Source organism: Pectinophora gossypiella, chromosome 13 (genome assembly GCF_024362695.1).
Source record: "Pectinophora gossypiella chromosome 13, ilPecGoss1.1, whole genome shotgun sequence".
Classification (NCBI taxonomy): domain Eukaryota; kingdom Metazoa; phylum Arthropoda; class Insecta; order Lepidoptera; family Gelechiidae; genus Pectinophora; species Pectinophora gossypiella.
In genome coordinates this window covers 7,354,861-7,368,008 of record NC_065416.1, presented here as the reverse complement: position 1 = coordinate 7,368,008, position 13,148 = coordinate 7,354,861, and the positions used below count along the sequence as shown (strand labels likewise).

General features: G+C 36.3%; 1 protein-coding gene across 2 annotated transcripts in view; it reads right to left on the bottom strand.

Annotated features, from left to right (window-relative positions):
• LOC126372217 (rho guanine nucleotide exchange factor 10) overlaps nt 1–12,308 on the bottom strand; it is a 43,556-nt gene extending 31,248 nt beyond the window's left edge. Inside the window, exons 1-2 of one of the 2 annotated variants that reach the window (XM_050017878.1) lie at nt 11,853–12,308; nt 6,465–6,568 (exon numbers count right to left, since the gene is read on the bottom strand). In XM_050017878.1, coding sequence (XP_049873835.1) covers nt 6,465–6,519 — 55 coding nt within the window. In that variant the 5' untranslated portion in view covers nt 6,520–6,568; nt 11,853–12,308. Of the gene's footprint in view, nt 1–4,831; nt 5,169–6,464; nt 6,569–11,852 lie in introns of those variants that run through there. The other variant, XM_050017877.1, reaches the window with a different exon arrangement.
• Between the last annotated feature and the right edge of the window lie 840 nt (nt 12,309–13,148).

Below are 13,148 nucleotides of genomic sequence, written 5' to 3'. Positions count from 1 at the left end.
ACTATGTATATATTATATTGGAGTGCGCTCAAGAACTGAGGGTATTTTACGCATGCGAACAAGAGGTCAATGCACTCGGTAAGTCTTTGAGCCGCAAAAGGCATTTTGGCTTGCGTACGTGAAATCTCTAAGTCTGTTTGGTAGGTAAGTGAAGTGATAAAGTTGGAACTAAAAATGTATGTCTTGCCAAATGAAAATAATCCCCTACTTACTGAATAGTTTGCCTGAGAACATCCGTCTAGAACCAAATAAAAGTAAATATAAAAAATTACTTAAACAACACTTTCTAGACTCGTGTCCTAGCTAACTTATTATTCCTAGTTAACTTATGTTATTAATTGACTATTAGATATAAGTTCATATTATTAGTAGAGACTCTTTCCTGCAGACAAACTGTTTAAACAGTTTTGCAGGGCATTGATAATTGTATTTTTAGTATTAAGATTTAATAAATAAAAAAAAATGCTATTTCATTCATTTACCAGCTGAAAGAATTGCGTAACTTAGTTTTATTGCTTGTCACAAGTTTCCAATCCACAAGGACAAAATGTAGGCTACGAGCATTTAAACAGAAACTCAGTTTTTAGAAACGTTTAAAAAATATTTATTGCCATGATCAAACAAAAAAGTATGAAATAGCTATTTACTATTAAGTCTACAATTGTTGAACAATTACCTAACCTCTAATTAATCAAGTCAACATTCAGCTGTTAGAACATGAAAGCTAATTCTTTCTAATAGCTATTAGATAACTTCGGTAGTAATCGTTTATTACTTCTTGATAGGTTAAGGTCTCGTCGATAATTTCGACGGATCAAGCACAAATTGGTTCAGCAGACCTTGAAGTTGGAAGTGTGGGAGGCAAGGCGACCGCTTTTTGCACAATAATATTTGACTCGTGTTTTAAAACAAAATGTCACGCGGTGTATAAATAGGTACCTTTATTGACGTGCGATAATAAATACTTGCATCGGTATTCGAGGAACGTCAATATAACCTCACTTCGCAACGCTTCTCGAACTCGGAAGGTTAAACCATTAACTCTACCGCGACAAATCACGCGTTTTATAACACCAAGTAATAAAATAAATTACCACAGAATTCTTGATACCTACTCAACTTATGTTTCTTTATCAGCTTGTGTTTAATTTTAGTTATTTTATCACTCTTTTTAGTTCGCTTCATTGTCTCGCACTCACACCGCCGATCCATCACACGTGCACAATATAACTAACTATTACGTAACGTGCCCTCTAAGATCAAGGCTTGTAATTTTAGCACAAAAAACATGGAAGCCGACACTGAACACTTGATAAAACTTTGGTCATTTTTACTTTATACTTTTTAAACATTTAGTTATAGAATGAGGCTTATCATACAATTAAACAAACGACGTTCGCGTGTCGTCACTACAATGTTTGAGCCCACACTAAAACTTGTGAATGGGCGGTTAATGGTATAGTAATAAGATTCTTGATTGTGGCTCTAGGGGCCCAACTGACCAGGGTTGACGACCCATTCACGTCAGACACTTACCAACTGTAATGGACTTCCAAGTAGGTAGCTATTATTTCCGCAGAAGTTAACTATTATTATGAAATAATGAGGTAAGTACATATATGTATACCATTGTAGTGTATTTACTTAGCAGTTAAAAGTGATTGTCAAATTATAAACAGTTAAAAGCTTAGAGAGAGCTGTTAGTGATACTGTTTGTTTACAGAACGGGCCAGCTGTCTATTTAATAAAAAAATAAAGATGTTTATATGAGCAAGGTATTTTGGAACGAATATACACCTTAGGGTGAAAGACTTCATTTCATGATACTATTAACTATCGTGGTTAGTCGCCACTTCCCGTTTCCGTGACAATAAAACGCGGTAGGTAGAGATTTGTATTCTAGACAGTCACAGATAAAATCTTGTATTAAAATGTTGATCATGCAACACAGGATTAGATTAGATCTGCTAGTTAGAGGGTCGAGATCCTCTGAGTCTGTAGCTAGTGCTTTTTGTAACTTTTTTAGAGATAGATGTTCCTTTCTAAATAAACCAGAACGTCTAGGACTCTGTGCCGAGGCTTTTCTTGCAGCTTCTTTTCCCTAGCTATACAGGTTATGAGAAGCTGCAGTAGTTTTAGGCGGATGAGACGTTCTTTATGTTAAAAATTACATTTCAAAGTGTAAATATGTTATCTACTGAATATAGATATTTTTTTAATATGAACTTAAGTTGATGACTTTCCAAGTTTCTAACAATAAGTATGTTTTCATCGTGGACCAGTGTATACTATGTCATATTTATTTACAAGTCAAGAGTACAAGAAGTCTCCAATTCAAGGCAGAATTCTTCAAAGGCTCATCTGGCTAAAGGGAATAATGGCTGATAAATTAGAGATGGATAGGAGTATATGGAAACAGTTCATATGTATCAAAATGATACTTTCGAACGACGTCTCTAGGACATGGGGAACATAATACAGGAGTAGAAAAAAACTTTTATTTAACTCTCGCGTTGCATACCTATATTTTATAAGGATTCTGATAGGTTTCCGGTTATGAAGACGCAACCCTCCATCAAGCATCTGTTATCTCTACGGCGGCGGGTGGAATTAAGATGTACACATCCTGAAGTCTGACCTCCCTTTCACTACTCTAGATAGCGGGACTATTTGTACATAAATCAAATCTGACGCGGCGATAGCGTTCCCAGAATCTATATCTTGCGAATTTAGGACGCGCATACGACGGCGTGCAGCTACGAATACATACCAGTACAAATGCGCTAGCTTTATACGTATTCTTCTGTAAAATTAGTGACCGCAATAGTAAATTTATAAAGCCCGATTGCCACTTCGTTCCTCACGAACTTTAAACATTTTTGTACCACCACGACTACGTAAAAACTATACAAATAATAATTTTACCTCTCGCTGTCTGAACATGTATAATAAGGACTTTTCTGATATCGACCTATTCAATAACTCTTTGAATACCATAAAAAATAAAATATTCTTAAAACTTAGTGTATAATTATTATAAATAATACTTTAATATTACTTAATTTCACTCTTGTCTGCTTTTTATCTTTATCTTTCTTTATTTACTTAAATCTGGTTTGCTTTTATATTGTATCCTAAATTTTCTTTTTGTATAAGAATAATCCACTTTTTATTTTTATAGATTAAGTGACCATCTTTATTAGTAGGTACCTACTAATAATTTGTTTCATGTATGTTCTACCTCTTAGCATAACTGAGTCTGTCTCAATAAGCTCTTAATTGCATTTTATCTGTAAGCACTTTTTGGGCACTCGTTGTCTTTATGTTATGTATTTTTTTTTCTTTACTTATTTGTATAAATGACTGTTTTGTGCCAAAATAAATGAAAAAAATAAAATAAAATAAAATAACATACCTATTCATTTTTAGAATTTATTCCCGTAATCAGTTACTTAAGCACGAACTAAGGTTGATGATGCCATTACAACTATAAGGGTAGCTCGTATTGGTGGAATTTCTCGGAGCTATTTTTTTTTTGTTTCTCCTCTTAAAGAAACCTTGTACTAAATCCATAATAAAAGTGAAGTACTACTATTCTACATTCAATGGCGGCCCATATTGAGAAAACACTGCCATGCAAGCACGCAATAAAGCGCCGATCGAGTCAACGTTGCGTAGTTTATTAGGATGCGATGACCTGATTAGATGAAACACTAACCTGATGTAGGTAAACGTAAATAGTGAAATAGCAGGTCCATAACAAGAATGGATTTATGTTCGGTCAGTATCTGGTGATCGCAGTGGGTCGCGAGCGCGAGATCTTAGCCGCCGCCGCCGCGCCCCGTCACTCACTCGCATTGTTTCAATCTAGCTAGATGCTGCATGATTCATACGACTCCGAGTTTCAGATAAGAATGCAGCAAATAGGGCGTTGCAACCGAACAATCGCATATTCGAACATCATACTTGACACAATTCCTGGACGACGACGCGGGATTGCATGTGGGCTCATTGTATCAAGCACTAAGTGGTTCAATATTATTGAATATTGTAAATTCTGACGTCAATTCAGGAGTCACTTCTAACTGGAATTAACCTGGGAGTTGAGGCGCCAACGTCGATCATTAAGCGCAGCGTATTCCAGGATTTGTTTTCGAAATTGTAACTAACTGAAATAGCTTTTAAGAGGAAAATTTTATTTGTATCATTTATCAAACGAAATAGAAATTGCGGTGGAGAATGTGAGCAGTTTCCTGGGTAATAAGGCTATGAACCTATAAACTCCCGAGCTAGTGGGCTATATTGTTTTAATCGACTGCCTCACGCATTTTTATTGCACTCCCCGTAGTTACTTTACGATGTACAAGCTTCATTGAATTTAGAGTACTTAATAATGATTAGCAGCTGCGGCCAATTGTGGCACCGAATTCGTCCAACGACTTGCGAGTAGATAAGGGCAATGGGTTGATAGAAATTGTTCAATTACGTTTATTCAGATGGTTAAGAATGTCACTTACAATATTGTTTGTATGGCTCTTGCCACACTGCCTGCCTACTGGGTCGCACTGGCTGTCCAATTCTTTGTGAGAATTAAATTGAATGACATTACGAGGTTCGGGAAATTGATTTGAGTGGTCTGATACCCTACATTTGTAGTTGCGTTTAATTTCTTAATAATATCAAACACGTAAGCAGAAATTATGTACGTGATTTTATTTACTTACGCGACAAGAAAACGTAATTATTATGTAAAATATGTATTTTTCTGTAACATAAAAATATATAAATAACAGGATAAAATGGGTATGAATATGAATGGATCGGGTATTACCTATTGGTTTGAGCGGCTCCTCTATCACCGGACATAGCTTCACCTTGTTTACGACGATTACCAGCGTAAACTGCATCGTCCCAAGTCACTGGTACACACACAATAACAAATCAACTTTCTCACATTGCACATACAAATTAAGAAATGCATCGTTCGCGCGTGCAACTTGCTGCACAGTCGGTTTTAAACTAACCCGGATTAACATAATTGGTGACTGTGTCGAGCCTACTCAATTTAAAAAGTTAATACCAACACTGGCTGGATCCAGCGTCCACAGAGCAATTATTATTATTAGCCGTAAACAAAGCTAATTGTAAATGTGCGCCTCCCGCGTCAATTGAGAGCGGCGCGCAACGGGGGAACTTTCGGCGACGGAAATAACGCGCAAATACTGGCTATTTCTAGAAAATGACAACTATACCGTAGGGATTTAACCACGACTATTTGAAAAATATCCCAAGGTACTTCTGGTATAATTCCAAAAGTCAGAGATTTTATGGTTCCAAAGATTTATGTTTTCTAACACCTTTCTACTTTACCTTCCTTCTTGCATTCTGCAACGGGAGGTTTCCATCTAAGATTACGAAGTTTCTAGAATACAATAAGCCATATTCAGTCAGTTCAAGTTTAATAAATAACGTGCTAATTAGAAAATAACTTGACGTACTTTCTATGTAACTATTTTACCGTAGGTATAACATGTGAAAGCTAAGTCTTTCTTGGCAATCTTCGAATGGCAATTCTTATGCTTTTCCATTTCCATTACTCTTTCTATTGTCACATAATGTAGAACGTCACATTTATTATAGAAAGTCTAATTAGTAATACGGACTTAAGAAGATTAAGGGCAGTCTTCAGTACCGTTAATGCCTAACATTATAATTGTATCGAAAACAGAGCATGGGAAGTGCGTGATGTGAGATGGATTGCTCGTGATCAAACGGGCGGCCAAGTTGACGCGACTATGCAGACCGGTCCAAAAATACCAACACATTGCACTACTGCGCGCCACATGCGGGATTAAATGCCTCTGTAATAATGTTAGCCGTAAGCAAAATACTTTTGTTTACAATCCCAGCAGTCTAAGACGCAAATATTGTGCGGATTCATGGAAATTACAGGAATTATACCGGCAAATAAAGAGCGAAGAGGAAGATATTTTGTAAGTGACTTGTGGAGTTTTCAGCTGATTAAATGAACTAAATCGATTTATATCAACGGAACCGAGAAGTCTGAGATGTTATATTTATAAAACAATCATCTAGTTTAAACTCGGCGTAATGCGTCCAGTTACTGGGAATGATTGGAATAGATTGCATTTATTAGCTTCGCGATACGCTCCCACACTCGACGGAAAATTCATTGCGGTTTCTGTTTTGGTAAAGTCGACGGTTTTATACCTTTGTTTACGTTCAGCGTGAGTAAATATTAAGGCAAAGAATTCGCTTTAAAGGGCGTGTGTATGAATTCCTGTGCCTGTTTTGGTAATGTCACATATTTCGCGTGATTTTATAGTTAGGTACATATAATTCAGGCGGGAGATTGTGAAATAACGAAAGTGGAGGCAGGTGTACGAAGGTAGTGGTCGTTATGAGTAGTGTTGTGTTGTGTATAATGGGTGGGTGTTACTTACATTTAATGAGTACGACCGAGTCGTGGGGCTCGCACTGCACTTGGGTGGCGTTCATGGCCAGCAGGCCCCCGCCGCCCGCCCCGCCACCCGCGCCGCTCGTCTCTCTGCAACAATCATTGACATTTAGTGCTGCATCTCTATTCTCTACCTAGTCGAATACAATATGCAGTCGTCTTTCAGAATAAATATTTTTTTAGGATATAAAATAAAGTGCTAGCTTAAGTCGACATCTTACATAAATTTTTAATAATTTAATTTTGTTAAAGCAAAAAATCATCTATTAAAATTTTACTATTATTTCCTACGATGTATTAATGATAATAAAGACACAGGGATGTGATGATCACCACCCCGTGGCTCCCGGTGAATTAATCAGCCAGCGAGCCAGCGGCGAGCTGTTGGTGACTAACGACACTACAGATCTTATAACCCCGAGAGCCGGTCAGGCCAGGCAGGCAATGATAATATTCACATAGGCATTGAAATTAGTAATGCACTTACGACAAATCTATACTACAATTTGGGCGTCATCAATGCAAGAATGAATAAACACTTTTTAGGTAAGCATGTCCCACCCTTGACCACATCATCGCTTACCGTCAGGTAAGATTGTGGCCAAAAAGAATCTCAGACAGAATGAAATAAAAACTTATATCTTCAAATCAACAGTATTTATTTTTAATGTTGGCAATCATGATTAATTGATTAAATCAAACTATCTAATAAAGGAGATATTATTTGGCATCGATTGTAGCAATACTATCGACACTCAACCATCGATACTCAACACTACAATAATTATAACGAGTATCCATGCGTGGAACTCTTTAATTACCTGTCTTTGTGAACACAAGTCATCTTATTCGAAACTAAGCAGATGTAAAGCTGATGTGATTCGTCATATCAGGGAGGAAAAATTATGACTCTTGGATGACGTATAGTAGACTAAGTTAAAATGTTTTCATACCCTTAGCAATGTCGTTTTTAACATATAATAATACGATGGATTGTATAGCGACATGTTACCAGCTTTTCGCCCATACAAAAAGTCTAATGAAACAAGAGTTATTTTTTAGTCGACGAATGTCACAATACACGTTTGTCATATTGTAATTCATGTAAACATTTGAAATAAAAAAGTCTAAAACTAAAAGTTGTTACTTGATGAGACAGCTAACCGAATATAATACTGTTGTAAATAGAATTGGTAAAATATATCAGACACATGTAGGTTTCGTCTAACAAATCTTACAAATAAAATACAATTTCAGAACACTCGTAATAAGTAGCTAAGTACTATTTCCGTACTAGCACGAAATAAAACCAATTTTATGTCTTACTCCTTTGTGTAGAGTTCCAACAAACCCATCAAGCGCTTTTAAGAATAGTCGCATTGTGAAGTAAAATGTGAAGAACTACAATACAATGGATTCTAATAACATTAAACAAGTTTATTGTTAGCAGGTGATAATCAAATTATCAGTTACAGATTCTCGTAACAGGTATTGTAATCTAAGTTTTATTTTGCTCTAACATTCCATCCATGACATGGCCAAGGCCAAGGACGAGAAGAAAAACTAATAATCTTCAATTTCCGAATCAGGGAACTTGATCAAGTAATTTGACGTGTCGCCAATACATGTTACTTAATCAAGTTCCCTGATTCGGGAGCAGGATACGACCATCGAAAGGCGTTCATACCATAATACATTTGTTTGAACACAAGAGAGACACTTAGAGTTTTCTTCTAGGCATGTTGAGCAGTAATTTCGATTAACTGGTAGGGTGGTAGGCACCCTGTTACAGTTCATCTAACGTATCTGCGAACACCAACACTAGCCGTGACTGTATTATTGTCTTCTGACGACTTATACCTCAAAATGGATTACGGGCATGACTATATGACTATATAGATAATATGCATCATTCAATCGCAAACTATAAAACATAAGTTACATCATAGTCGTAGACCCTAATGGAGTAAGCAGAGGCATCATATTAAGGCTTCGGCATAACAAAAGTAGTAGCAAAGGTGCGGCGCGGCGGATGTTGTAATACAAGAAGCTGTAAGAAAAAAGTACGACACACCAAAAGCAGTAGCATTGCGACCGTGGCGTGGCGGCAGTCAAACAGCTGCTCGATGGCACCGCAGAATGCAGCGAAGAAGTCATCGAATTAGTAAAAAATAAATGTTTATGTCACAAATATTACATGAATTAATCTATGTGGGAGAATATTGCACGGTAATTAAATACCTATGACAACTGAATCCGGTTGATCGCGGATCCACGATGCAACTACCCCGCGCTGCTTTTTTATTTGCTCCTGATATTGGTGTGCCAAAACCTTATGGACCTTATATTAGTTATCTGTTTCGTTTGAATTTCATTTTAATTTGAATTTTAGTTTATGAAACTGGCTTAAGTCTTATACATCAGTATTTTGGTCTCGCATTCATGCATTACTGCATTTAAAGTAATAATAACGCGCATTTTCACACTATGCAAAACCTTTGCTGCGTCGGGGCGTTTACAATACACTTAAGTCGTATTTTTTATGCTAAACTGTGTCTGGGCTGGAATTATCTCATTCTACCCATCTGGAACGCGTTCCGCAACTTATCAACGGCAGGTGACTGTTTCCACAAATTATCTGTCTGACCTTCGCTACCCTAAAATTCGGGGAATCGACAACCGCAAATTTTAGCCTTTGGCTTAGCCTGGTGCATAATCCTTCATCATATATCATTGTTTTAGCTGAATTGCAGGGAATCTAAGAAGAATATGTCTAAAACAATTAGAGATTTTTTATAGCTTACTCTTAGCTTAATAACAGGTCATTAAAGAATATTCGTAAAGGCCATTAGAGAGACATATTATCTATTATCAAAAATCCTTTAAAAACCAGACAAGCTCAACTTTTTGTTTTATCAAATGCATATTAATAATAACAGTCAGTTAGTAAGACTAACCGGTTTGAATTTCAGGCAACATAAGTAACATATAAGTATTTATCTGAATGGACTTTGCTCCTTATAAAATAATGCTAATGCAGCTATTACGCAATCTAGCTAAGTAACTAGAAATTTATCCTTACTCAGACATTTCATGTTTCACGTCTTTGTGTTTAGTTAGGCAAAAAAGTTAAAGGTGTGAACCCTAAAATATATTCAAAATATAAATAAATCTATATTATTAATACTTATTTATTATGTACATACATTAAACTAATGCCCATGATGTCTAATGAGGTGGACAGAGCTACAAGTAAACACAGAAAACTTGGAGCTACTTTCAATATGAAGTATTAAGATGGATATTTATATTATATGTAGGATAACTTATTTATTATATCTTGTGTGGGTATATTCATAATCAAATTATAGTAATAACAAATTATTAAAACTAAAATAAAACAAGTAAAGAGTATTGCATAACTTTGAATGTTTGAATACTGTAATGAATATTAAATAAATTAAAACATAGACCACCCAATACAAAGTTATAATATCCATGACCCAGGCTCACCCCTCTCACTAATCATTTCATTGGAAACACTCAAAATAGAACTCTGATAAACCACAAGCAGCTGTATTTTTTCTACAACTTTTATTATCAGCCCATGTGTTCTCTCCCTTTAAAAACCTTCTTCCCCATTCACATTTATTTTCTATTTTTGTTGTTTGGGAGGTGCTAATGCACGCTTTATCACGAGTTTTTTGTTCTCAGGTGTGTGGTCCTCATTAAGAACACATCAGAAATGCAAGTCAGTCTGTCTTCAAACTGGTAGAATGTATTACTTGTTCAGTCCACTTTAACATTTATTTTTATGATAAATATAAAGGTTGCATCTAACATAACTTTTACTCTTTGTGGTCTGAAATGCAATCAAAACAAGCATGTCCACTGCAGAGTAAACATTCAATACCTAAAACAATATCATACTAGTCAATGCTATGAACACAATTTGCAGGAATTTAACAGATATATTAAAGATCCGAAGGCAGTTGTTAAAAAGGATGGTCAAATAATTTTTTATCATCAAGAATAAATTCCTACCCAGCCGGGTAGGAAATATTTAGGATTGTGGTTCAATGAGTCAGTAATTCTGAGTATTCTCCAGTTACATCTCAGCTGGGTCACCACCAAAAAATTGTTTGCTTAAGAAATAATAAGACTCTTTCATCTTTTCTAAATTACAAATATATCGTACATTCTGTTTATTCAACTATTCAACCTACTGATTCTGATATATTTTACTGATTTAATTCAGCCTGAAAAATTTGAAATAATAAAGTTTAAACTCATAAAACCGAGGTTTCCAGACACAATAGTAAAACAATGGAATTTGGATTTTAAAGGGACTATCTGCGTTACAACCTTAAAATGTTTTTATTTTTACCTTAGCCAAAATTAAAACATAAACAAGGCAAACCACACTGAGTTAGTCAGCTAGACCACCTACTTAAATGTAACTGTACACTGGTAAATCTTTATTAAACCCACACATTTTTTTGATTCCAGGTAAGCATTAAGTTTGATTCAGCCAGTGTAGGTTTGACCGTAAATGGAACATGCTACTAAAGAATTTATTGACTAATTACTTTGGACTTAGGTTTTAGATAACTGGTATTGGTATTACCATGCTTAAGTTTGCTAAAGGTAAACCTAAGCAGTGCTTGAGCAATATGTATTTACAAGGAGTGTGCAGTTTGTGGAAAAAAGTGTTTATCAGATAGGTCACACTCAGTATGTTACTGTCGATTGATAAAACCACCGCCCTATTATGATTTGTCAATATTCTGAATCTATTTTAGTCTGATTTGAATTTATCTATTAGTTAGAGAATATAATTTTTCTAATCACTTTATCCATTTCAATGACTAAAACATATTGTTAGATTTTAATGAAAAGTAAATATTTCCTATTGGGAAAGTTAGTGTTCAAGTTTAGTGATATTATAATAATATTAGTTAGCTAGCTATGAAACTAGTAGGTACTTCTATAACTGGGAACTTTGGCAATTAGCATTGTAACAAAGCAGCGAATTAACAACTTTACAGTTGCACTGAGGTTGCAACTTTTGCAAATAACTGTCTCACATACTAAATACAGTTAACTTTTTATTGAAAACTGGGTCACTTACAAGAAATTAAAATGCAATTACAGTGTAGTATGCTTGTCTGGTTGAAGGTGAAGTTATCGGCGCTATAAAAAGTTGGAGTGCAAGTCATAAATCTCCCAACAGACATGTTATTGTGTTCTCCTGTCCTCATTACATCAGTGCATCAATATCTGAAGATACGGGGACGTATCCATCCGACATTTGACACTGGTCAGCCGCAACATTTTTAGGTCAAAGTACGTTGAACTTGAGCGCTTTACTCACCGTAAAATGCTTATTGCCGGCACTTGCTTCCTAATGGAATGCGTGCAGGCAGGCACCGTCGCTAGGAAAGCATTACCAAGTTTTATGCACGTTTCGAAAGTTTCCTCCACGGAAACCGGCCACGACAACAATCACTGGTCACACTGCTGGCTCCGAAGTAACGTACCCAGAACTAAACACCACCATCCATGTATAATCCACTGTTTTACAGACAAAAGACACTGCTAATGCAACCAACACCTCCAGTCATAACGACACTTTGTTTGGTCCGTTAATTCACAGGTATGCACAGTTTCAGTTTGTTAACCACGTACTAAAATAATGTTCACATTCACACGCGTTAATAAACAGAGTCATTGTTGTTTATAAAAATTGTTTCTAAATAAAAAAGAAACGTCAGGCGCACCGCAAAATCCGAAAAACACAAGACGCGCAGCTGTCGCTTCTCGCTCGACTGCTGCGGGTGTGCGGGCGGGTGGAGGGGAGCCGCTCGCCGCGCCCTCTACCCTTCCCGCCTCGTCTCGCAAGTCATTTCATTTATTACGTTACGTTCATTTTATTTTATTTTCAAAGCGGTGCGTTCGCTGTTCAACTGCAGAGATTATCGAATGCATTTTCTGCTCTCAATGTAAACTGCAGCATAATTAAATTACATCATGTTATTAATTATGAAGTCGCAAAACTTGTTAGGTAGGTAGGTAGGTATTCAGTCAAATGCAAATCTTTCTTTATTGACACAGTACAGTTTTACTTATAGCAGGGTTCCGTAAAAAGTATGAAAGTTTTTTAGTTTAACTTCCGGTTTAAATAATTTAGTATGTTATGTGAGAACTTAACTAAGTACCTACTACCTACCTACCTACATAAAAAGTTTTATTTACAGGTTTTTGGAGAAATTAAATGATGGGTATTATATATTTTATTTTAATTAAAACAGAACAATCATAAAAGACCTTAGAGCCTACTTAAAAATATTTATAGTACACAATAAGCTATAAATAATACGTACAATAACATCGAAAGGTAGCAGTGGCAGTGATTATTCCGTGGAGTGCCAGAGTGACGGCGGCGGCGGCACGGTGGCCGCGGAGTTAGGTACATGCACCGGCGGCGTCCGGCACCGCACCTCTCGACCACTCTCAACTCAATTCACATAACATAACGAGACGGCCGACAATACCAGACTACGTTCACCGACCATTGAAGTGGACGAGCGGGTCCGTTGGAACGCGGCATGCGCGATTGGAAATATAAACAAGCAGCTGGCTGGCTGGTTGATGAAAGCACGCGCGGTGG